This window comes from Anolis carolinensis, chromosome 1, assembly GCF_035594765.1.
Source record: "Anolis carolinensis isolate JA03-04 chromosome 1, rAnoCar3.1.pri, whole genome shotgun sequence".
NCBI lineage: Eukaryota > Metazoa > Chordata > Lepidosauria > Squamata > Dactyloidae > Anolis > Anolis carolinensis.
The window spans coordinates 356,718,818-356,745,343 of NC_085841.1; the positions used below are offsets into that span (position 1 = coordinate 356,718,818).

Here is a 26,526-nt window from a genome sequence, read left to right on the forward strand (position 1 = left end):
TTCGAACTGCTGAGTGTTTTAAGGTAGTCGCATACCTACTATCATAAACTTGTCATACCTGAGACAGGTAAAATCATGCCCTTTAGCAATGGCCAAGCAGTCTCCTCCATTTAGCAACCAGCATGGACAGGGCCACAAGGGACAGCTAGATCCACCTCCTCACCACTCAGTTCAGCATGGCGTGTTATGCGAAGCCAAGGCTCTGTGGCCTAGCCATGGAAAGGAGGGATAATGACAGTGAAAATCCTTTTCGTGGGCCCCAGTGAAGTGAATGAGAAATACCACTACTGAACAGACTGGAGGGGGTTGGAGAGAATTCAGCATGATTTTTAGCAGTTGTAGGGACTGGGATGTATAGTTTATCTGCAATCTAAGACCACTCTGAATCGCATCAATGATTGACCTGGAACTAACTTGGCACACAGACTCAACATGGCCAAAATTGCATACTGGTGGGGTTTGGGGGTGACTGACCTTGACATCCAAGAGTTATAGTTCACTTATATTCAGAGAACACTGAACCCATCTGATGACAAATCTGGACCAAATTTGTCACACAGACCCAACATAGCCAACACTGAATACTAAGGCAGTTTTGGAGGATTTATTTATTTATTTATTTTATTTTATTTATATACCGCTCTTCTCCCCCAGGGGGACTCAGAGCAGTCTTACACAATGGCAGCATTAGATGCCACATATAATACAAAATGTAGTAAAACAAGACAATTGTAAAACACAATTAAAAGCCAATATCCAAATCCAATTAAAACACTAAAAACCATGTGACCGTTACAACAGGGGCACTAGAATTGAGCCAAAAGTCAGAGCCAGTCCGTGTTCAACTTCATATTAATCCAAGGAATCCATCAGGTCATATAAATCCATATCCTAGGATGGGCCCAAAGTTTGGTCCCACATCCAGGTCTTCAGTTGCTTCCTTGGATTGATCCAATACTTTTGGGAATTGTAGTTCACCCACATACTTATGCATTTTCTAATGGGAGCCTTCATAAAAACAACAGGAAAGGCTGAGTTCTTTCCTAAGAAACAGAGTAACATATGACCAAACTGAGAATACCTAACAAAAAAACAAACAAGGCCTTTTTCAAATAACCCAGGCATCATCGGGTACCCAAGCTAGTAATAGATATAAATGATTGCATTTAGACAGAGGTGCGGAATATGCAGTCCCTTCAAGTTTTGGATGAAATAGCCTCATCAGTCCCAGCTAGCATAGCCAATAGTCAAGGGTGACAGGAATTGCAAACTGCCTACAATACATATTTCCAATTCTTTTTAAAATGGGATGTCAGAAGCAGTAGAATTCTAAGCTTCATGAATGCAAAGTAACAACCATTTTAATATCAGCAGAGAAGTTAGGATGAGCTCAAAACCTTTATTATAAACCCAACATTGGCCTAAGCATATGTGTAATGTATAGCTATCAATATAAATAAAAGCTAAAGTAAGTAAGTAGGTAGATTGACTGGTTGGTTTGTACCATAAAGGTTCCTAAATGGCTTAATGGAACTGGACCAAACATGGCACACATGCCATTCATTACCCAACTTAAAATAATTGAGAGATTTCAACAATTGAAGGAGTTTTAACAGCCTCAGACCCTTTTCTTTTCCCTAAATACGAAGCTCCTACAGCGTGAATATTTTTGGATTTTCACACTCCAAACGGAACATCTGAAGGGGTTGAACAACACCAACTCTTATGACTGTTTCTTGTAAAGATTGAAAGTCTTCCTTTAAATGTGACTCTGGAGTAACAGCAACTACATTACTTTACAACCACCTGACCATTGTACTTGCCATTTAAAAGTGAAATTACTCAGCTTCATACTTGCATTGGAATCAAACTGCTTGCAGAGTATGCATGTTAAAATATAGATCTTTCTGTGAGTATGACTTTTACATTATCTTTGTTATGTATTGTGTATGTCTCGTGTAACTATATGTATTGTAAATAACTTGTAGCCACTATATATGTTCCCTATAGGATCCACATTAAAAAAACTAAAAAAAATAACTGGAAAAAAAAGACTACAATCTACCTGATGAAGATTCTTTTGAGTTGAAACCAGTTGTGGTTTTGGAGTCTACTATCCATAATAAAGAAACAAGAACAATCTTATATATATAAAAGAGTGATGGAATCCTGGCGACCGCCAAAACAACAAACCTAAACACCCCACAACCTCGAAAATTGACAACACAACCCATCATCCATGCCTCTAGGTTGATACAACAAAAAGAAAAGAAAAATAAAGTCCTAATTAGAGGGAGAGGAATAATTGTTTTTATCCAATTGCTGCCAGTTAGAAGGCTAAGCTCTGCCCACTTGGTCTCCTAGCAACCCACTCACCCAGGGGACAGGCAGAGTTAGGCCTCGCTTAGGCCTCTTCCACACTGCCTATAAAATACAGATTATCAGATTTTAACTGGATTAGATGGCAGTGTAGACTCAAGGCCCTTCCACACAGCTATATAACCCATATAATCTTATATTATCTGCTTTAACTGGATTATCTGGACTCCACACCTTTACCCTTTACCTTAACTACCACCAATTTCTCAATACTTTATTTCCCATACCACCATACTTCGCCACAGCAACGCGTGGCCAGGCACAGCTAGTTATTATATATAAGAAGAGGTCTCAATTTGTGTATTTGGAACAATTAAAGAACTAAAGAACATTTATTGTTCATGAGAAGAGGAGTAAATTCATCCTTCAAGAGAAAAATATTGTTTTTACTGTGAATGTAACAGTCCTTTGTTTGATTGTTTAGCAACGCCTTTTGTATCTATATTCATATTGATGTATTGAACTAAATCTAGGTTTAATGACACCTAAAACAATTTCTGTATTACTGTAATAGTGGATACTTGTCTTTGTAGTTCCAGGTGAACCCATTTTCTTTTTTAGTCCTTTTCTTTTCCCCCTCAGGGGGAAAAGGAAAGGGCTGTGAGGAATGGTGGGAGTTGAAGTCCAAAACATCTGGAGGGTCCCAAGTTTGCCCATGCCTGGGACAGAACATAGCAAAGCACTTATAAACAACCCCAACTACTCTACAAATGTTACACTTGTCTTCACTCACTGAATCTAAGAATCTCCTTTTGCTTTCTTGAACGGCTGTGCTTTCTTTTCCTGCAAATCCTTCATCTTAAGACACTGGTTTTCCTGTTCCTTCCCTCCACCCCACCCCCAGAGGAAACACATGCGCACAGAGTAAAGTCTGTGCTAAAACGAGAACATAAGGGTTCTTTGCTTCTTAATCATCAGCAATTACTAGATGGAGTGTCTATTTTCTTCCGGTACTCTACTATTAGCAAAAGGGCCCTTCTGTGATCTGCCAGAGGCGCTCCTATGGCAACAAAGAGCATTCAAGTGTCGCTCTTGTTTTGTGCCAATTTATCGCTAAAAGCTTCTATTATGTTTTGGGGAGCGGAGAAGAAGACGGGTGCATTAAGAATAAACAAAATCGAGAAAGCAACAATGGAGGAAGAGACGAGGAGGAGAAAAACGTAAAGAACAAAAAAAAAAACCCAGAGTGCTTACTGAGTGAAAAAAGCGTGGAGAAAATCGTTGGCAATTTCGAGAAGAAAACACATTTATTCTACGCAACATCCCTTTGTATTTTTTCTATAACAGAATGTCACCCATCCTGCCTGCCCATCTGCTCACTCGGATTTATTTCTAACCACACAACAAGATAAGCGAACTCTCTGACACTATCATTTCCAGTAACATTTTCTCTCAGATAGGGAATCATCAAGGCACCGACAGACACACTCTCCTGAGATTTTCATATGTTTTCTGCCAGTGAAAGGCTGCAAAGATGTGCAAGAGTGGGGAACGGTAGGCAGCAGAGCATGAGCTTGTGAAGGAAGAACAGATTGGGGGTTCCAAGGGCAGAACTAATTCTTCTTCATCTAAGGGACAGGCGAGATGCTAGATATCCATCCATAGTCGGCCCTCCATATCCACAGATTCTGCATCCACAGATTCAACAATCCTTAGCTTGACAGTAGAAATTCCAAAAAGCTAAACTTGATTTTGCCATTTTATATAAGAGGTACCATTTTACTACACCATTGTATATAATGGGAATTGGGACTCCATGTATTTTGGAATTCACATGGGGTACTGGAACCAAATCCCAGCAGATAGCAAGGGTCCACTGCATTTTTAATGGTATCACAATGGTAGCTGGGGGCTCCCATGCTGTTGGGTGGAGAACTTGTGCCTGAAATTGAAAAGGAGCTATCCAAAGTGCTGAAGCTACTTTGATAATAGGGTTCAGTATCAAATATCCTGCCAACCTAGCAGTTCGAAAACATGCAAATGTGAGTAGATAAATAGGAAAGGTAACGGCGCTATTTTATTTGTTAATGTGTGATATTTGTTAACCTGTATTCTATGCATAAGGAGCTCCCGGTGGCACAGTATGTTAAAGTGCTGAGCTGCTGAACTTACAGACCGAAAGACTGCAGGTTCGAATCCGGGGAGTGGAGTGAGTGCCCGCTGTTAGCTCCAGCTTCTGCCAACCTAGCAGTTCGAAAGCATGCAAATGTGAGTAGATCAATAGGTACCACTCTAGCAGGAAGGTAATGGCGCTCCATGCAGTCATGCCAGCCACATGACCTTGGAGGTGTCTATGGACAACGCTGGCTCTTTGGCTTAGAAATGGAGATGAGCACCAACCCCCAGAGTTGGTTACAACTGGACTTAACCTTTACTATCAAATACCCTCAAGCACTAAATCCCATCTGATCTTCGAAGCTAAGCAAGATCACCCAGGTTATTACTTGGATGGAAGGTTGCCAAGGCATCTCAGGTGCTGTAGGCTATATTTAGGAGGAATTGGCAAAAATACCTCTGAGTATTCTTTGCCTAAGAAAACCCTAAGAAATTCATGGGGTCACCATATGTCAGCAAGCGGGTTGAAGGCACATACATACAGATAACTTGAATTAGACCATGTATTAGATTATAGATAAGTATAGTAAGTAAAATCAAGAGCCAGGCAGTGTAATTGTGTGAGTTTTGAACTGTGACTCTGAAGACCAGAGATTTGAATAATGGAAACCCTCAGGGTAAACTTGTGCAAGTCACACTCTCTTGGCCTCAGATAAAGGCAACAGCAACACATACCTAAATAAGTATTGTCAAGGAAACTCCATGATACTCCTCAGGATCACCACAAGTCAGAAAAAATTGAAGCACACAACAGCAACTGTACTTAAAGCTAACTACCGGTATATATTTTACTAAGAAGAGTTAAAGTACATCTATATGAGGCATATACCACTGGGCTGATCCAGAATAGAGTGCCCTGAGAGTCAGCACAGGTGGCCTCTGAGCCACGGCAGCATTGAGGGGATGTCTACATGTCCAGACATCATGCCATTTGGGTGGCAGCAGGGAGCCCACACTTCCCCTCTCCAAATCACCCTGGCACTTTGACAAGGATCAGCATGCTCACAAGTGACGACCAGGAGCAATTTTGCATTTCATGGTCATTGCTATGACAGCAACATGATGGCAACAGTTAAGTGCTGTACCTTGACCCTGTGCCACCCAACCTTGGAAAGCAGGATGACCATGTAAGTAGCAGTGGCCAGTTCTGAATCAGAACCAGCCCTATTGTTTATATGTCTCCAAGTGCAACACAGCTCCAGGGTTTCTCCACCCTGAGTTACCATGGGCAATGCCATGTTAAGTGGCATTACCATGGCCAGGGCAAATAATCTCATGCAGATACCATGGAATCCATTTATCTCCATCCTGCTCATTTGGCCATGTAAATGGGACCTAGGTTCGATTTCATCCTCTGCTAGATTCTGTTGGAGGTTGAATGTGTGAGACTGGTGATTGTTCAGCTTCTGCCTTGTTAATCTTATTACTCTGCTTGTATGATCCAGTAGCATCACATTTTCCAACAAGAAAAAAGCAAAGGTTGTTATGCACATGTGACATAAGGGTTCCAGAAAATACATCTTGTTCTCTCTTGCTCTATTCAACAAAATGTTTTGGCATGTCCATTTTAGGAATTAAAAATATATAATTCCTATCTTCAAGCTAGTCTAACTTGAGAGAGCACGGAGAAGAAAATGGCAGTATGTTCACAGAAAACAAAATTTATTTTTATTTATTTTATTTATTATAATAGTATCCTTTTTCCTGATATAGAGACTCAATTGTAGAAGATGTCCTTGTCACCAGAGAGATGGAGTCCAAAATCCTTTGCCGCTTCATGGCAAGACAGTAACAGCAATCCAATGGTTTGTGAAGGGTTATTCTGCATTCAATATGATCTGTTAGATGGTTTATGCTGCAGTCTGGCAGTTCAAGGATATGGAGATGGGTGGGAACATGCCATGGGAGTAAATCTTTAGTTAGCAACATGCTTGTTCTCATACCTATCAGGATGGCAGATGAATATGCTTCTGGAGTTCAGTTTTCATTGATAACTTCTGTACAAAATAATCCCAGTGAAGCACAGTTAAGAAATTCCAACATCTGGCTATGCGATCTGTACTGTTGGCCCTGGAATATTTTGGGCAGAATTAACTTTTTAGGGATTCAGTTCTTCCATGTTCTATGAGGAGATGTTAGTACTCTGAGGTGAGATGCTTTCTTCTGCTGTAGATCACCTGTTGTATCAACATACAGCTAGTCCTCTGTATCCACAGGTCCTGTGTCCATGAATTCAACCATCCACAGCTTGAAAATATTCTCCCCAAAATCCAAAAAGCAAACCTTGCTTTTGCCATTTTATATACACAATTTTATTACACAGTTGTATATACTGTAATAGCACTTGAACAAACATGGATTTTGGTATTCATGGGGGGCACCTAGAACCAATATTGCAGATCAGAATATTCAAAAATCCAAGAAATTCAGGTCAGTGGGCCTAACAACTGAAACACATTATAAGCACTAGTATATCTATTAAAAAAATCCAACAATCCAGTATATCTACAAAAAGCCCAACAGACCATGCAATATATGCAACAGAATGGACATACTCTTAATATCTAAATAGTGTCAATTATAGATGTTGCCAAAATTCTTTCCAGACTTAAATAAAACATAGGGGGGGGTTTCAAAGTGAAGAATGGTTTCACAAGCCCCTCCTTATTTTACTCCACATTGAAACCCAAGCTGAAGAAAAATTACGACTATGCATTTCATTAAATCTGAAATTCTCCTAATTTCTTCAGCAAATCTACCAGAAAAATTTCTCTCCATTATGTTCAGATGAGAGAAATTAAAGGACTAAAAAAAGGTGTGTTTTTTTCAAATCTGAAACCTGGCTCAGAAAAATAATCATTTTCAAGTTTAGAAATTCTCAGACTAGAGTGTCCAAAAGGGTAAAGAGTCAAATGGTGACTTCTAAAATCTGCTGCTCACAATGCAAAATATGAAGTTCACCTCAAAAATCAATGAACAGCATACCAATGGATAGTGAGGCATGCAACAAAACTGAGTTATGGGTGTAGACTGCCTTCTCACAAGATTTGACAGCCATTAGATTTGAGGGTGGGAGATTTGCAATAGTAGTTAAAACAGGTGTTTGCTTGAATCCTGTATGTGTTTAACCATTGCGTACAATCTTCCTTCTCTACTTCTTGAAGGTTCTTTAAATTCAGCTCACAGATGCAAGATTTACAAAAACACATCTGTGCAGACATGAGAACGGAACGATATTTCTTAGTATCAATTGGTTCACCTCTCTTTAATATCCAGCTATCTTACTAACATTAGTAATACAAAATGAATCCCTCTTCCACCAAATGCACCGATACTCTCAGAAGGAAGATATTGACAAAACAAAATTGGAGGTTCCATAAATCACTACAGAACATGGATCACAACTATTGTCTTATGGTAACTATTATTTCCAAGTATATGTTGAGACTGAATGTAAATAGCAGACTGTGCAGATGAAAATACTAGGGTAGCCCTTACCATTATGTCATGGTGCTATATATTTGGAAAGCTTGGTTAGCTTTCCTACATAACTTTTCCAAACTCTAGTAATGTCCTGATCCTGGAGTATGGTGTGCAGTGAAAGAAACTCACTATGTATCACTAAGTTCTAGAGTGAAACTTGTCATGGGCTTGCTATTTTGGGTGTGAATCCCATGTTCGTTTGTTTTGGTTTTTTTTGCAAAGCTGGAATGTCACCGTCAAAGCAGGAGGACAACAACTTACCATCCCTGATCTGTGGAAGATTTTTGCTCTGCTTACAAAGGAGATGCTTCTCTTCCTCTGGGATGGTGGGAAGAGTTTCCATAACTTGGTAACCCTTGTAGCTTTGGCATGCTCCATAGGAAGCCAGAGAATCATCATCATCAAGATATTCCTCTTGGGGATGGATCCTTTTCCCCTCATACCAATATGGACCCAAGCTTGAAGCAGAAGAAGACTCCAGTTCATCATGGCAGGATGATGGAAAGAGATCAGATTCCTCACTGTCCTGGCTGAAGGTGCTTTCATTGTCTGAACCTTCGGAATGGTGTTCATAAGACCCATCGCTGTTTTCTAAGTCTTTATCTCCATCTTCCTCAATTGCTCTATTTCCCAAACTCGTGAATGAAGAAGATATGGTGTCACCTGCTTCTTGGAGAGCCTCAAAGAACTGCGACACCCAAGAAGAAAAAGGCTGGAAGAAGTTCACAACATCCTGAGAAGCCATGCTTTTACACAGACACCATGAACATGAAATCTGATGGTTATAAATTCCAGCTGTTCGTCTTTGCCAGCATGCCAGATTTAGAGGTTTGTGAGCTACAGAATAAACATTACAAGAGATTACTAAGATCACCTGTTCTTTTTAACAACAGCCCTTATAAACCACTAAGGTTAACCAGCTGCAAAAGTGAGGCAATACAAGAAAGAAAAGGCTGCAAAAGCACCATAGTAAAAGCTGAGTATGCTTCCACCCATGTTTGCGACATGACCACCGAAGCTCCAAAAAGAAAGCAGAGAATGGAAGTAATAATTGCTCATACTTATGTAATGGGAAAAATTGACGTTCAGTAGTAGACACCTGCTTTTGCATGCAAAAGGTTGAAGACCCCCAGGCACCTCCATGTAGGAACCAGAAATATCCATGCCCAAACCCTGCAAGTCACTATAGACAGAAATGAACTACATAGGCCAGTGGTCTGACTTTGTGGGAGATTGTGGATGATAGGTAGAAGCTCTTACGTGTGCTCATGAACCCAGAGTCACCCTGCAGAACGATGCACCACTCAGCTTTGCAGAACAAATAACACCGGAACTTTTACTAAGTCCAAGAGATCGACAGAATAATGGTATTTACAATAGTCCTTCTGATTGCTTACAGAAATCAGCAGTCATAAGCAGTCCTTTCCTAGTCCACAAATCCACTTCAGTGAAGATCAGTAGCAAACAAGGCCTCAGAAATTGCCAGGCATCTCTGAGTACAGAGCCATCTTCTTTCCAGCCAGTACTCAGTAAACTCTCTCTCTCTCTTTCTCTCTCTCTCTCTCTCTCGCTCTCTCTCGCTCTCTCTCTCTCTCTCTCTCTCTCTCTCTCACACACACACACACACACACACACAGAGAGAGAGAGAGAGAGAGAGAGAAACCTGTTCAACCCGGTTCTCCAGCAGCAGGACAGCAACAGTTGCAAACTGATTCTCAGGTCCTTGCGAACTCAGCCAATTGGCTTCATGCATTTGATTTTCCAGTTAACATACATAGAGTATCTCTGCAAACCATGACACACTTGACACAAGACAGCTCCCAATGTTCCCATGGAGCAAACATATCTACGTCAAAGCCAGTTGAACTCATATCATCTCAACTTTAGGATCACTACTCCAAATCACTAACATCAAAAGCTATTGTCATTGTTCTAGTTTTTGAGCATGGTATACACACCAGTAGCAAATGCTCTTCTAAACTACTGGGGGATATTGTAAGAGTCCATGCCTAGGCCTTCCTGACATGAAAGGAAGCAGAGAAATCCATTATCTTTATTCAGAGACCTATATTGTTTCTGATTTTCTTGACTTGAATGACCGAGAACGAGGCTTGTCTTTAAGACCAGGACCAGGAATATTGCGTACCAAATCTCAAAGCCCTGTAATTTCTATTGTGCCCTAGGAATTAAAGTTCATTGTACTCCAGTCCCCCGGAGAGTTCTATAATTAATTCTCCCTTTTCTATAAAATAGTATTCTGTAATATCGTCCCTTTTAAAAGTGGTCAAAGAGTTCTGCTAGCACAAATCTAATTACAACTTTAGGTAGACAGATGTATCCTTCGGGGTTCTGGTTGTATATATGGTTGGGCTACCAAGGAAACCAGGAGGGAATATCCTTTCACTGGAGGCTTCACTTATACCAAACAATGTCAAGACATGATCTTCCCTTAAGGCCAAGGACAAACAGTGACTGAACCAGAAGTTCAGAAAAGTGACTCACTAACTGAAGAAGAAATCATTGGAAAAATACCCCCTATTTCTATTCCAACATTTCATGATGATGCTTCCACAGACTGACTAGAATTCATCATGTGGGTATGTGCCCCTTTAAGTCACCTGTCAACTTTTGGCCACCCCGTGATTTGGGATTTACTGTCTGGAGAGGCACTGCTTGTGTTGGAAATAGCAACCTACCAAGCCTCTCACTATTTTATTTGTTAATGTATGATATTTGCTAACCTGTATGCTATGTATAAGGATCTCCCGGTGGCACAGTATGTTAAAGCGCTGAGCTGCTCAACTTAGACCGAAAGTTGCAGGTTTGAATCTGGGGAGTGGAGTGAGTGTCTACTGTTAGCTCCAGCTTCTGCCAACCTAGCAGTTCAAAAGCATGCAAATGTGAGTAGATCAATAGGTACTACTCTGGCAGGAAGGTAATGGCGCTCCATGCAGTCATACCGGCCACATGACCTTGGAGGTGTCTACGGACAATGCTGGCTCTTTGGCTTAGAAATGGAGATGAGCACCAACCCTGAGTCGGACACGACTGGACTTAATGTCAGGGGAAACCTTTACTATTCCATGTATATGTTGATTTGCCAATCTGTACCTCATTGGTGTGGGAGAGGTTATAGACCTGTGATTGTACTGAGCATGTTCAAACTCAGGAATCCATTTCGTATTCAGTGTGTATTTGGTCTTCAATGGAAACAGATATATGTGGCCAGACCTCAGTGGAAGTGGATGCACGAAAGTTTAGGGACTTCAATATACAAGTATGCTTATGGACTTCAGTGAGTATAACTATAGTCAAAGACTATGGGCTATTGATAAAGAATGATACCCTGTGTTCCCAACACAGAGAAGCTACATATATCTGTAATTAAACTTCAATAAGAAATGTGTCTTCATGAATTAATACATGATGTCTATGAGTAAACAAGATATATTATTTTCCAAAGAAGACTTTTTTTCTCTGCGTGCACATTTTAAACTAAGAGGTTTCAAAAGTGTGCAACGTCTTTTGGGCAACTGCAAAGAAATATCTTTAACACTCTGCTAACCAAATATATTTTTGTAGTGACATGTCTTTGTCCTTGGCAGTTTAAAGACATGGTTCTTCAGTTTAACAGCTGAGTTACCTGCATGCCATTACATGAATGCTTGTGAATATCATTTGTTCAAAGAGTGGACTTCTAACAAGGTCATGATTTTCTTGACTAGTGGTTTTCAAAAGGTGGTCTCCACATATTCATGGAGATTCACATTTGCCAAAAGGATATGTGCCCAGAGACTGGGGGCAGTTATTTTCCAATAGGTTATGCAATTTTCAAAATCTTGGCAAAGAATTCTAAATAGTTCACAAAACTACAAATGTAAGGATGGAGCCATGGCAATCACAGCAATATTAAAGTCGCCTCGAGTCCCCTTTGGGGTGAGAAAGGCAGGGTATAAATGGGCAAATAAATAAATTTCAAATTGTGTCCATCTTTTTGAAACACTCAGTAGTATCCTGGGATGATTTCCCAATCTATATATATAAAAGAGTGATGGCATCACGGCAACCCACAAAACAACAAAACTACAGGCCCCCCAACCTCGAAATTTGACAACACAACCCATCATCCAAGCCTCAAGGTTGATACAACAAAAAGAAAAGAAAAATAAAGTCCTAATGAGAGGGAAAGGAATAATTGTTTTTATCCAATTGCTGCCAGTTAGAGGACTAATCTCTGCCCACTTGGTCTCCTAGCTACCAACTCAGCCCAGGGGACAGGCACAGTTAGGCCTCACTTACGCTTCTTCCACAGATTATCTAATTTGCACTGGATTATATGGCAGTGTAGACTCAAGGCCCTTCCACACAGCTATATAACCCATTTATAATCTTATATTATCTGCTTGGCACTGGATTATCTTGACTCCACACTGCCATATAATCCACTTCAGTGTGCAGCTGGACTTAATGTCAGGAGAAAACCTTTACCCTTTACCGTAACTACCACCAATTCCTCAATATTTTATTTCCCATACCACCATACTTCGCCACAGCAACGCGTGGCCGGGCACAGCTAGTATAATACATAAGAGTTCTCTAAAACTGTGTCTGTGTGCTTGCATGTGCACACACCCATTTTGTGGGATTTTGCTCATACTGTGTGAGCCATAGCTGGAAGCAATACAAACCTTTCCATTGTAAAAATCGCATTTTCCAGGGCTGATTTGTCAATCATGGGAAAATTACTTTCAAAGGCAAATTGCTACAGCAGGGAAGCAAGTCCTCTCCCACCCCACTCCACTCCCACTTTACTCCATTTTAAAACCTGCCCTGTTTATTAATAATTCACATTTTTAAAAGCTTCAATAAATACATGTTTGCCTGATCGTCTGTGGCAGTTCCAAAAAGCGTCAACACCCACACACCGCGAAGGAGAGATGTTGTCGTGTTCAAAGGCCCTCACATCACGCTACTTGTCAAGAGGAAGAAAGGCTTTACAATATTCACACAAGAAGGAGGGTTTTTTTTACATACAGAAGAATATCTGTGTTTATGTAATACTTAAGAGGGCAAAGGAGAATAAAACTGGATGGAATGCAACAATGAATGCTTTATTCTCACACATCTGAAATGAGATCTAAATTGATGGGTGGGCAAGAAGCAAAATTCTGCTCCTCACAATGCTTCTTGGAATGGAATGGAATAGAGGTGAAAGACACCACATCCAGTACAATCCCATTCTGACACATAGGAATACACAATCCCATCTCTCTTGACAGATGGCCATCCAGCTTCGGTTTAAAAACTTGCAGAGAAGGCATCTCCCCCATGTTCCACAGCAGCATATTCCACTTGTGGACACCTCCAACAATCAAGAAGTTTATTTATTTATTTATTTACAGCATTTATATTCCGCCCTTCTCACCCCGAAGGGGACTCAGGGCGGATCACATTACACATATAGGCAAACATTCAATGCCTTTTAACATAGAACAAAGACAAACAAACATAGGCTCCGAGCGGGCCTCGAACTCAGAGTGATTCATTGCAGCTGCTCTCCAGCCTGCACCACAGCCCGAGCCCTAATGTTCAGATGGAATTGTTTTTCCTGCAATTTGAATCCATTGCTTCATGTCCTAGTCTCCAGAAAACAAGCATGTCCTCTTTTCAATGTGACAGCCTTTGTAATATTTAAACATGGCTATCTTGTCCCCTGTCAGTCTTCTCTTCTCCAAGCTAAATATACCCAACTCCAGAAACTGTTCCACATAGGGCTTGGTTTTGAAATCTTTGACTGTTTTGATCACCCTTTTCTGTATACAATCTAGGTTGTCAATATCCTTTTTGATCTGCTGGACCATGCTATGTCTATTCTTGACATTCAGGCCAGATAACTCCTGTTGCACCAATATCTCCTTCAACTATCCCAATCTGACTGGGAGAGTCCCAATTAATCATCTCTTGTCCTGCTTTTTCAAATGCTTTTTAAATGCCCGAGTTCCCTTCTCCTCCCCAGCTTACTTCAATTCATGCAAACTGTTTTTAAAGTACAAGTTCTCCATTAATTCAACAAGGGGAAGAGAGGAACATGGGGCAGAATCTTGCCTATTCTCATAGGCTCAAACAAAAGGAAACTGCTGCAGTCTCTCTTAGGTCATCTGCTCTACCCCATTCTTAGCTTTCGCCATCTGGACCTCACTCCAGTTTTGCTTGGCCATACATTTTTCCTCTGCAAAATGTTGAGAGATATGCACCAATTGTTGCACCTTCTTAATCCCAGTAGGAGGATAGCATCTAAATTACTCAACGCTTTCTGAAAAGCCATATTGTAAATTAAAATGCACAGAGTCCTGTTATGCAATTCTTTATGCAACCATGTAGCTGTGTGTGACTTCATAGACGTATATATCTACAGTACTGCTTAGAATTTTGGCTATAACCAGCTGCCCCCAGAATAGAATACAATGTTTTTTGGCCAGAATCATGCAACTGACATATATACCCAGGTTAAGTTGAGTGTAGTTTACATTGCATCCGATGTAAAAATGCAATGTATATGATCCTGACCATGCCGGGTCTGCTGAAGACCTGTTTAGGCCACTACTGGTCCAAATTTGAATTTTCAACACAGTAGCCTCTGATGACTCTCAATTGGGAGTCACAGAAACTAAGGGCTGGGCTGTGGTGCAGGTTGGTTAATAGCCAACTGCAATAAATCACTATGACCAGGAGGTCATGGGCTTGAGGCCAGCCCGTGTCAGAGTGAGCGCCCGACCATTAAAATAAAAAATAGCCCTGCTCATTGTTAACCTAAGCAACCTGAAAGATAGTTGGATCTATCAAGTAGGAAATTTAGGTACCACTTACGTGGGGAGGCTAATTTAACTAATTTACGACACCATAAAAATCGTCCAGCAGCGTTTGGAATGAGGAAGTATCCAAGGACTCAGCGTCACAGTGGATGATGAAGCAGCTGTCCCCCTGTGGCCAGAATCGAGCATACCCTAAGGAAACTGGAATCTGGAGATGGTTAAATTGCCTCTGTGTCTCTGTTTCTATGTTTATATGGCATTGAATGTTTGCCATGTATGTGTACATTGTGATCCACCCTGAGTCCCCTTCGGGGTGAGAAGGGCGGAATATAAATACTGTAAATAATATTTTTTTCGTGTCAGGAACAACCGGAGTTGCTTCTGGAATGAGAGAATTGGCCGTCTGCAAGGGCATTGTTCAGGGGACGCCCAGATGTTTTGATGTTTTCCCATCCTTGTGGGAGGCTTCTCTCATGTCCCCGCATGGAGCTGGAGCTGAAAGAGGGAGCTCATCCGCGCTCTCCCCGGGTGGGATTCGAACCTGGCAGCTTTCAGGTCAGCAACCCAACCTTCAAGTCACAAGGCTTTTATCCCCTAGGCCACTGGAGGCTCCTAATAAATAAATAAATGACTTTATCATACCTAAAATTTGGGGACAAAATACTTAGGTTTACTTTGACATAGTTTAAGCTATGACAGGGTCAATAAATAAATAAATGACCCTATCATAGCTTAAACTATGTCAAAGTAAACCTAAGCATTTTGTCCCCGAATTTTAGTCTCTCTCTCACACTTCCTTTTCACAGCAGAAAGATTTAGAAGTCTGTACAAACGAACACATTTGATCTGAGCCAGGCAACTGGGGATATGAGCTTTGGCATAAACCAGGATGCTAAACCATAGTCTGACAATGGCTTGTTATAAAGTCACATTTTGTCTCCTAAAAGCTTCAGTAACCGGAGGCTCTAAAGTGACCTGTACACTAAGGCTACCATGTCAGATAATAATACAAAGACTTCAAGGGCGAAATAGCCTGCAAAATTTATGCAAGAACAAAGACAGGCTTATGGAATCCAACATTGTGTCCACACAGTCACAGAGCTGTCAAGTTGAAAATGGCACAGGACTTCTGGAACCTTAATAGTTAACAGATCCTGAAGCAGGAAGATGTTCTACCAGGAAAAATTAAGAAACGTGTCCTCCTTCATCTCACTAAACCCATTTTTAGCTGCACACATATTGGCTGGTGTAGAGCAGAGAAGAGGTGGTGGGGAAACATACAGCTATATTGCTAAAGTTAGACACACAGCATTGACATCATCCTTTAGTGTTGTGTATCCAACAATAGCAACATAGATGAACCTTCTCCATCCTTGAATTTCCAATATCCAAAAATTTGGTGTCTTCAGGGGAGAGAGTCAACAGCTAAAAGACATTGTGCAGTTTTGCTAATCCAGGCATGGGCAAACTTTGGCCCTCCAGGTGTTTTGGACTTCAACTCCCACAATTCCTAACAGCCGGCTGTTAGGAATTGTGGGAGTTGAAGTCCAAAACACCTGGAGGGCCAAAGTTTGCCTGTGCTAGTCTATGTTTTCTGCTCACTCTTAAGAATTTCTGCCTGTGCTAGTCTATATTTCTGCTCACTCTTAAGAAATATAGAAGCCCTGTCCCATTTTTATCTTGGTAACCCTACCATTTACCTATGAGAAACTCACAAGAAGGACATGAATGCAAAAGCACTATCTTGCTAGTAATTAATAAACAAAACTGCATGGCCCGTGTAACTAAAGGAAATGCACCGGACTTTCCTTTTTTGCTGTGGCAGTGCAGCGAATCAAATTTTGAGAGAAAGGTGTGATTCTAATTAATTGAATTCACTCACAGAGAAAACAACAATTACACTGTGGCTTGTGCATTCCACCCACAAGATACTTCCTACAGCATAAGGATGGCAGGGAGTGGGAAAGATTAATTGGCTTCATTATGGTGAGCAATTTGTTTTCGTAAATATGACTGATCACAGTCCAAGGAAAGGCAAAAGAGACATTGGAAACCGAGATGCAGAAGTTCTGGTCAGTTGAAAGTTTTGCATGCAAAGGATACCAGAAACAATGCTAGAGAAAGAAGAGATGCCATTATTGAGGTCCTTACCAAGTCCCTCCCGCACGCCAGATTTCTCTTTGTCGCGCCTACGCTTCCCTGGTTGTTCCAAGCAGGGAAGACCTCCGATCTTCTCAAAGCAGAGCTTCTTGTTGATGAAGAGAAAGAGGACTCCAAGGAGGACAATGAAGACACCAACAGCAGAGAGGAATCCAATTGCTTCAGGTGTAACTGGCGAGAGAAAGCACAAAGAAGAAAAAAATACATTATCATGCTGTTACATGGGAGAAGGCCGAATGGCAAGCTCCCAAATATACACTGGATGTCCAGGTTTGGGAGCATGCCAAACATATTGTGGTCACAAACAAAGAGGAGCAAACAAGTCACCTTCATCCCCTTCATGCAGCATCTACTTGCCACTCTTGGGAGCATTTTCTTTCCAAATTGAAGAATGAAATATGGGGATATAGCTTTAAAAAGACAGTGCGGTATAATAATAATAATAATAATAATAATAATAATAATAAGAAGAAGAAGAAGAAGAAGAAGAAGAAGAAGAAGACGACGACGACTGTGGTCAGTAAAGAATACACACAAAGGGTCAGAAAAATTCTCAAAAGCAAGCTCAATGGAGGCAACAGCATCAAGGCCATAAACAACTGGGCCATGCCTGTCATAAGATATACTGCTGGCATTATAAACTGGACACAGGTGGAACTGGACAATTTGGACAGAAAAACAAGAAAACTCATGACCATTCATCATTCACTGCACCCTCGCAGTGATGTTGATCGGCTATATCTGTCTAGAAGATCAGGGGGCAGAGGACTCTTACAAGTAAAACAAGCAGTCAAAGAAGAAGAAAATGCCCTGGCAGAACATGTAAAGCAAAGTGAAGAACCTGCTTTGATTGAAGTCAAAAATCAGAAACTCCTCAAAGCACAGCAGACAAAAAACCAGTACAAGAAAGCCACACTACAAACTAGAGCTGACAACTGGCACAACAAAACATTGCATGGAAAGTTCCTTGACAAAATTGAAGGAAAAGCTGATAAGGAGAAGACCTGGCTATGGCTCACAAATGGGACCCTGAAGAAGGAGACAGAAGGCCTGATCCTTGCAGCCCAGGAGCAAGCCATCAGGACAAAGGCAATTAAGGCCAAGATCGAAAAATCAGCTGATGACCCAAAATGCAGACTGTGCAAGGAAACAGATGAAACCATTGATCATATCCTCAGCTGCTGTAAGAAAATTGCACAGACAGACTACAAACAGAGGCACAACTATGTGGCCCAAATGATTCATTGGAACTTATGCCTCAAGTACCACCTCCCAGCAACAAAGAACTGGTGGGATCACAAACCTGCAAAAGTATTGGAAAATGAGCACACAAAGATACTGTGGGACTTCTGAATCCAGACTGACAAAATTCTGGAACACAACACACCAGACATCACAGTTGTGGAAAAGAAAAAGGTTTGGATCATTGATGTCGCCATCCCAGGTGACAGTCGCATTGACGAAAAACAACAGGAAAAACTCAGCCGCTATCAGGACCTCAAGATTGAACTTCAAAGACTCTGGCAGAAACCAGTACAGGTGGTCCCGGTGGTGATCAGCACATTGGGTGCCATTCCAAAAGATCTCAGCCAGCATTTGGAAACAATAGACAGTGACAAAATCACAAACTGCCAACTGCAAAAGGCCACCCTGCTGGGATCTGCGTGCATCATCCGAAAATACATCACACAGTCCTAGACACTTGGGAAGTGTTCAACTTGTGATTTTGTGATATGAAATCCAGCATGTCTATCTTTTTTGCTGTGTCATAATAAAATAATAACAATAATAATATAATAATACTTTATTTTTCTATCCCACCAACATCTCCCCGAAGGGTCTCGGGGAGGCTAACATGGGGCAATGCCCAAACAAAAGCAGAATAAAATAATTACAACGAATATCAAAACAAAAATAATGATAACAGCAGTCAAATAAAATAAACAATTTAACACTTTAAATACAATAAAACACATAAAACCAGAAAAAAATGGGTAATGATACAACATCAACCACTAAAGATAAAAGGAGTCGGGTGTATAAAAAACACAATATCCAAAGCTTTTAATAAAGTGCATAATCAAGTGTCAGAGAGTTACCTGGGATAATATGGGATAAGGTAAGGTAGGAAGGAAGTAAAGTGTTAAGAAGTAATGTCTCGGTAAAAGGGTCTGTCATGTTGGCGATTGTTCAAACGCACACTGAAATAGCCATGGTATAATGGGATGGACTTTTTAAATACCAAAATTGGGGAGATTTGGGTTCAAATTCCCTATGCATCCATAGCAGAGAAACCCTGCTAGGGGGAAAGCAGGAACTTCAACAACAGAGCACATATGTTTCCTTTAACAATGTTTTTAAATCCTCTCCTAGTGCCATTTGCAAAATTATTCGACTTGTTCAACATCATACAGTTTGTGTCAGCACATCACAGTCCTCTCTCTCCCACCACACTTCTAATTTCAGCCTTTTCACACAACATAATTATAGTGATATGATTCCACTCTAACTGCCATGGCAACATCCTATGAACTCCTGGGATGTACAGTTAAGAGAGGCATAACAACAACAACAACAACAACAACAACAAAATTTCTTGTATCTCGCTACACCTCCCCGAAGGGACTCGGGGCTGCTCACATAGGGACCAAGCCCAATAATACACAATAAAATGCAATAAAATATATCAACATAGGTACTTAGAATTCTTTACTACGGAGTTCGTGCTTCACCAAACTACAAACCTCCGCATTCGATAAGATGTCGCCAAGGCAACTGAGGAGGAATCATAGTGCTATAATAGTGTAATGTAAAAGAGTCCCAAAATTATTCTTTCAGAATCATCCATGCAAAAGATTGCTTGCCACTTGCAATCAGAGAAAGCCTCCGAAACTTAAATAAATTCAACGTGTGTCTAATCTTTTAATGTAGTGGTTCTCAACCTCTAGGTCCCCAGATGTTTTGGCCTACATCTCCCAGAAATCCCAGCCAGTTTACCAGCTGTTAGGATTTCAGGGAGTTGAAGGCCAAAATATCTGGGGACCCACAGGTTGAGAACCACTGCTTTAATGGCAATTGGATTTAGACCTTGAGAGTGCACAGGGACCACAAGCAACAGCGAATTTTCTCTGAGTTGTAGCTCATATTGTAAAAGAACTGTCCAAGGTACCGACCTTACCGTAAATGCAGGGATACACAAAAATCCATATTAAGAAGCTTGGGGGGCTCTTTTAAAATCTGCACTAAAGGGAGGAGTAGATTAATCACTGTGGTAATATGGAAGCCAAGAACCAAGAGTGCATCAAATAACATGTTAAAATATGTCCTTTGCTCAAGAAGAGAGAAAAGGCCCATGATATAACATTGGACAAGATTCACTACTAGCTTCTGGAAATTCCAGTTTTAAGATCAAAAGAAACTTCAAGTTCTAATACTTATATGTAAATCAAGACGTGTTTGGTAAAAATCACAAAGCCAAAACATCAGGAGATGGGTTAACGATAAAGAATTGGAAAGTAAAGCTGCATTACTTCTTTGATATATAACAATGGAAGCAATGATACTGTTTGCTCAAACCTGAAAATGGAATGAAACATGAACAACAGAAGAATGGATCTTTAAGACTGCCGAGTTGGCCCAAATGGCCAAATTAATATGGATTCTAAAATATTTATCTATCCTGTGAGGAATGAATTGAGAATACAGTTATAATGTATTTTTTAAAAACCACAAACAAAGTTTAAAACTTGGCATTATACTAAATTTCCTTTGACCAGAAGCTGGCCACTTGGAGTGCCCCTAATGTCTCCTTGAGAAGGTCCTCCGTTGTGCCTGTGGCAGGGCTCACACCACATTGCAGTAAGTGGTCTGTGGTTTGCTCTTGTCCACACTCGCATGTCGTGGACTCCACTTTGTAGCCCCATTTCTCAAGGTTAGCTCTGCACTTCGTGGTGCCAGTGCACAGTCTGTTCAGTGCCTTCCAAGTCACCCTGTGTGCCCAGGAAGGAGTTTCTCATCCGGTATCAGCCACTGATTGAGGTTCCGGGTTTTAGCCTGCCACTTTTGGACTCTCGCTTGCTGAGATGTTCTTGCGAGTATCTCTGTATATCTTAGGAAGCTGTGTTGTCGAAGGCTTTCATGGCCGGAATCACAGGGTTGTTGGAAGCTGTTTCTTTATTTAAGGCACTGGCATGCTGGTTGATATCTGAACAGATGATGGGCCAGAGCTCTCAAAGCCTTGGTCCTTTCATTGCTGGCTGCTACTTCCCGGCAGATATCAGGTGGTGCAATACTGGCTAAACAGTATTAATTTCCCCAGCAGTTTTGGGCATAGACATCCTGTGATAATGTGGCATTTAACCTAGTGAAATATATTCCACACTGGGCATGTGTATTCAGCAGAAGAGTAGCAAAATGCAAGGGAAGATGTCTTCACTGTATCTGGTTGTTATCCACATGTTGTTCCAGTCAGCTTTCATATGATATTTTATTTCTAACACCCACTTTTTGCTTGATAGTCAAAGCAGTGCTTCTTGTAAGTCAAAGCACTGTCCAGGGTAACTTCCAAGTATTTTGGTGTGCTGCAATGCTCCAGTGGAATTCCTTCCCAGATAATCCTCAGAGTTTGAGATACTTGTCTGTTCTTAAAATGAAAAACACACTTCTGCATTTTAGATGGATTAGGAATCAGCTGGTTTTCCCTGTAATAGGCAATAAGAGCACCTAAAGCTTTGGAGAGCTTCTGTTCAACCATTTCAATGCTTGCTGCTTGAGCTGACAGGCCTATGAAGGCAGCTCCTGTAATCTACTTTCTTTCAAAACCATCTTCTATGTGCTGAGTCAGGTTCAATACTTGTAAAAGAAAAGTCAATTGAATACTTGAAAAGCTGAAAACTGTTTATGGACTTCAGAGCAATATAAATGATGTAATTCTCTGAGGTCATGGTTATTAGTAATTGTAACAGAATCTGTAACAGAAAGATGTTAAATGTGTTGTTGAAGGCTTTCATGGCCAGAATCACAGGGTTGTTGTATGTTTTCCAGGCTGTATGGCCATGTTCCAGAAGCATTCTCTCCTGACGTTTCGCCCACATCTATGGCAGGCATCCTCAGAGGTTGTGAGGGAATTAGCTCACAACCTCTGAGCATGCCTGCCATAGATGTGGGCAATGTGGGCGAAACGTGAGGAGAGAATACTTCTGGAACATGGCCATACAGCCTGGAAAACACACAACAACCCAGAAAGATGTTATTATTATTTTACTTTTTTGTTTCATTATAGTCAAAACTTCATGTGAAAAGATAATTTTTCACAAAGGAGATTGGTTATCATTGCCGGCATATCTTCATGTCCTGCTCAAAATAAATTACTTGGAAATAAAAGCTGTGGAATAATTGTTTGCCAAGAGGGGAAAATAACTACGCAACCACAATTTATTGGCACAAGTTGTAGAGGTTGAAAAAAGTCTGCATTTCCCATTTGAGAACTAGAGCAAGAACTTGAATTCCAAAGGAAGAAATGAGGCAGCCTTCTCTTAGGTATGCAAAGAAATACCTAAAACAGTAGACAAGACATATCTCCTTCATCTCAGCCTTCTAAAAGAGCCACAAACTGAAATAATTATTATTTATTGTTATTGTTGTTATTATTATGTTTATTATCAAAGTGGCTCACAGGAGATTCAAATTACTCAGCAGCATAGAATTAAGAGAGAAAAGGGGATTCACTGCAGGGCGGCCTCTTAAACAGTTAATTCTGTGAGGCAACACTATTCTCACTAATGACTTCTTTAATTGCAATTCATTCCTGACTTTGGGTGGGAGGTGGAGCAGAGATAATAAGGCAGCAGTCACTTGCTACTTTTCTAATTACAACCCACCACTCCCCAATCAAGAGTCCACAAATTGTCTGTTTTAGACTATGTGTGCTAACTGAGTTTCATTGTATCTTTGGAACAGCGTATTATTTCTTTGCCGGTTCCTATGGCACCCTTCGCAACCAAGGGCTAATTATACAGTATGCACATGCACACGCAGAGACATCGAAGGCTGAGCACCAGAGCTGCTTCGTGGGCAGAGGCTCCAAGGAAAGGCTGCATGTGGCAGATTGGTGTGATATTGCCATTGGCCCAGCGTGGCACACAACAGGGTCCCCTCCCACATATGTGCCCACAGTGTGTAACATACATCTCTGCTACTCGCATAAGTGTTGCAAGGGAACACAGATGGAGTACGCTTGCAAAAGAACAACTATTGTATATGCCTGTGTATAACTCTAGAAACGTTCGCTGCATCTACACCAGGCATGGGCAAACCTTGGCACTTCAAGTGTTTTAGACTTCAACTCCCACAATTCCTAACAATTCCTAAAAAGGAGCCTTCACCACAGTCCGGGGCAGAGAGTTCCACTGCCAAACAGCCCTCACAGTCAGAAAGTTCTTCCTTATGTTCAGGTGGAATCTCCTTTCTTGTGGTTTGAAGCCGTTGTTCCACATCCTACTCTCCAAGGCAGCAGAAAACAAGCTTGTTCTCTCCTCCCTATGACTTCCCCTCACATCTTGATACATGGCCTTAATCATGTCTCCTCTCACCCTTTTCTTCTGCAGGCTAAACATGTCTAGTTCTTTAAGCCACTCCTCATAGGGCTTGTTCTCCAGACCCTTGAACATTTTAGTCGCCCTCCTCTGGACGCTTTCCAGCTTGACAACATCTCCCTGGAACTGGACACAGTGTGATTCCAGGTGTGGTCTGACCAAGGCAGAATAGAGAGGTAGCATGACTTCCCTGGATCTAGACACTAGACTCCTATTTATGCAGGCCAAAATCTCATTGGCTTTTTTTGCTGCCGCATCGCATTGATGGCTCATTTCACCTTCCTCCCCACGAGGACTCCAAGATCTTTTTCACACGTCCTGTTGTCGAGCCAGGCCTCGTCCCTCATTCTGTATCTTTGCATTTCATTATTTCTGCCTAAGTGGGGTATCTTGCATTTGTCCCTTTTGAAGTTCATTTTGTTTATTTTATTTATTTACAGCATTTATATTCCGCCCTTCTCACCCCGAAGGGGACTCATTTTGTTGCTTTCGGCCGATCTTTCTTATCTGTTAAGATCATTTTGGATTCTGCTCCTGTCTTCTGGAGAACTAGCTATCCCTCCCGATTTGGTGTCATCTTCAAACTTGAGGATCATGAGATGAGATGAGATATAAATCAAATTGAAAAAGCTGTAAAAGGGCCCCTTGGTTGAGATGACATACTATACATTGAATCAATAAATTTGGACACAGAAAAAACAAAGAGATAGATTTATGGACATATGTTTAACACTGGAAACCAAAGGCTCCATGATCCTTTGTGGATGCATCTAGAATGTAGAATTAATGGCATTTGACACCACTTTAAGTGCCATGGCTCAGTGCTACGGAATCATGGAGCTTAGTCTTACAAGGTTTCTAGCCTTCTCTGCCCAAGAGTGTTAGTGCTTCACCAAACTACAACTCCCATGATTCCACAGTCTTGAACCATGGCAGTTAAAGTGGTGTCAAACTGCTTTCATTTTACAGTGCAGATGCAACTATAGTTCTCTGTTTCCTAACTAGCCAGCATCACCCTTCCTTCCAATGCAAGGCTTTTCATCAGATCCTGCTGACACATTTCCAGCACTTAGCTCTACAGCATGAAGCCAATCTCTGTGCAAAGAATTTCAAAAAGGCCCCAGAAAGAAGCTTATTAAAACAAACTGAACAGCACGCATCTGTTTTTAACAGAAATGTGGGTCATGCCAAAGCAGTTGGAACCACTCCTTCACAAAGCAGCTCTGCCGGCTGCGTCAAGTGACGGATAGGTTCACCGCGAGCCCGCAGTTATCAGCCTCAAACAGGTGGTGCTTTTATTCATGTGCGAGGCGAACGCACAATGTGCAAACACTCCAAAAATAAAACCTGTGTGTTTTCGCAGGACAGCAGCTCTCTCTCGGGCTGATTATCTATTTCAAACAAGCCAGGGACTTGAATTATTGCAATCACTTGTATGCTGTGTGGTGAAGGAAGGATTGTGTAACTCTTCTGCCTTCCAAAAAGTGGCCCTGATCATCAATCACCAGAAATGCAAAGCAAGAGAAGGAGACGCAAGCCTTGGATGACGATGAAGGGGGAACTGTGATAGTACCGAAGGTAACATGCTCTGCGAAACTCAACACATACCATGCTATTGAGAGCTGGCAAGACATCTCGCTCCTATCCAGGTCTCTACATGCAAAGAAACAAATAATTCCTGAAGAAACCTAAATTCCCCAAAATTGTCATATTTAATCATGGCTTCACACCAGAAGCGACTTGCGGTTTCTCAAGTCGCTCCTGGCACGGGGGGAAAAATGGCCCATTGATGTATTTTTGTTTGTGTGAATTACTCATGGTGTAGCAAAGATGCTCTACAGCCAACATCAATGTATAGGGGACTTGTGTACAAAGGAACCACGCCAGACACAAATCTCTCCTTGCATCTCTTTTATGTCAAATCACTTTTGGTTATAAGAACAAAGGCAGGGATTGGACTGCCTTATCGATCTTAGGCAGGCTGCTCCGACTGGGAGCATTTTCCACTTAAGAGCAAGATCAAGATGCTTTGTAAACGGGTACGTTTGATCAGCCTAGGGCAAGCATGGGCAAACTTTGGCCCTCCAGGTGTTTTGTGTTAGGAAATGTCATCCTGCACTGCCTAAGTCTCTATTGTTAGATAGAAAGCCTAGAGCAGAGTTTGGAACACCTTCCCACAGTCCTATGCATGCTTGATAGGCTTTACTCTTGTTTCCTTCTTCCTGTCCTGTTTAGATCCACCCATTTACATGTTGACTTAGAAATGTGATCTCTCCTAGGGCTTTGACGTAACTTCCTCAATTTAGCCTGTGGTATTTTTATGGCCCTAGAGAGAAGAAAGGGACTCACCATGCGGTGGTCACCATTCAGTCTTCCTACTTTGTTTCACAGAGAGGATGCATTTGTCCCGTCTTGTAGCCAAGATGTAGCTAGCTAAATTCTTTGTTATTTTGATCCATCTATGTGTATTAGATCAGATTAGATAAGCTAGTTAGTTCCAAACCTTTTCTATCCATCAATGGATTTCTTTTTACCTCAATAAATGCTTTTAAACTTTTAAGCTGGCTTTGCGATCCTTTGCCATCCTGAAGAGACAAAGGCTTTCCTAAACTCACACCCGCATAAGTTTTTCTGCTGCATTGGAAGAAACACTTCCACACTCTGCTGTTTTTCCTGGGAATTTGCCTCATAAAGAGGGTGATTTGAGCTTAGCAGCTCCTAGATTCCCAACATTTTGGACCAACTCCCACAATTTCTAACAGGCTCAGGTCCCTTCCTTTTCCCCCTAAACCTCTTAAGCCTTAGAGTCACATTGCAGGACTTAAAGAGATATTTAGAGATATCTCCCGCTAGGAATCTGGAGGCCCTCTAATACGTTTCTATGTTTGACTTCTAGTGGAAACTGACCACACTGGAAGGCCTAGAAATTCTTATAGAGATGTTCTCCCAGGATTAAAAAAAAAGATTTTTTTTAATTTGTGCTT

The 26,526-nt window shown here is 41.2% G+C and overlaps 1 protein-coding gene across 3 annotated transcripts in view; it reads right to left on the reverse strand.

Annotated features, from left to right (window-relative positions):
• The window catches only part of syt16 (synaptotagmin 16), a 141,669-nt gene that overhangs the window by 50,979 nt on the left and 64,164 nt on the right, over nucleotides 1–26,526 (reverse strand). For 2 of the 3 annotated variants that reach the window (XM_062968585.1, XM_008121418.2), the window contains exon 2: nucleotides 16,941–17,120. In XM_062968585.1, the coding sequence (XP_062824655.1) occupies nucleotides 16,941–17,120 (180 nt within the window). Of the gene's footprint in view, nucleotides 1–8,238; nucleotides 8,815–16,940; nucleotides 17,121–26,526 lie in introns of all 3 variants that reach the window. The other variant, XM_062968584.1, reaches the window with a different exon arrangement.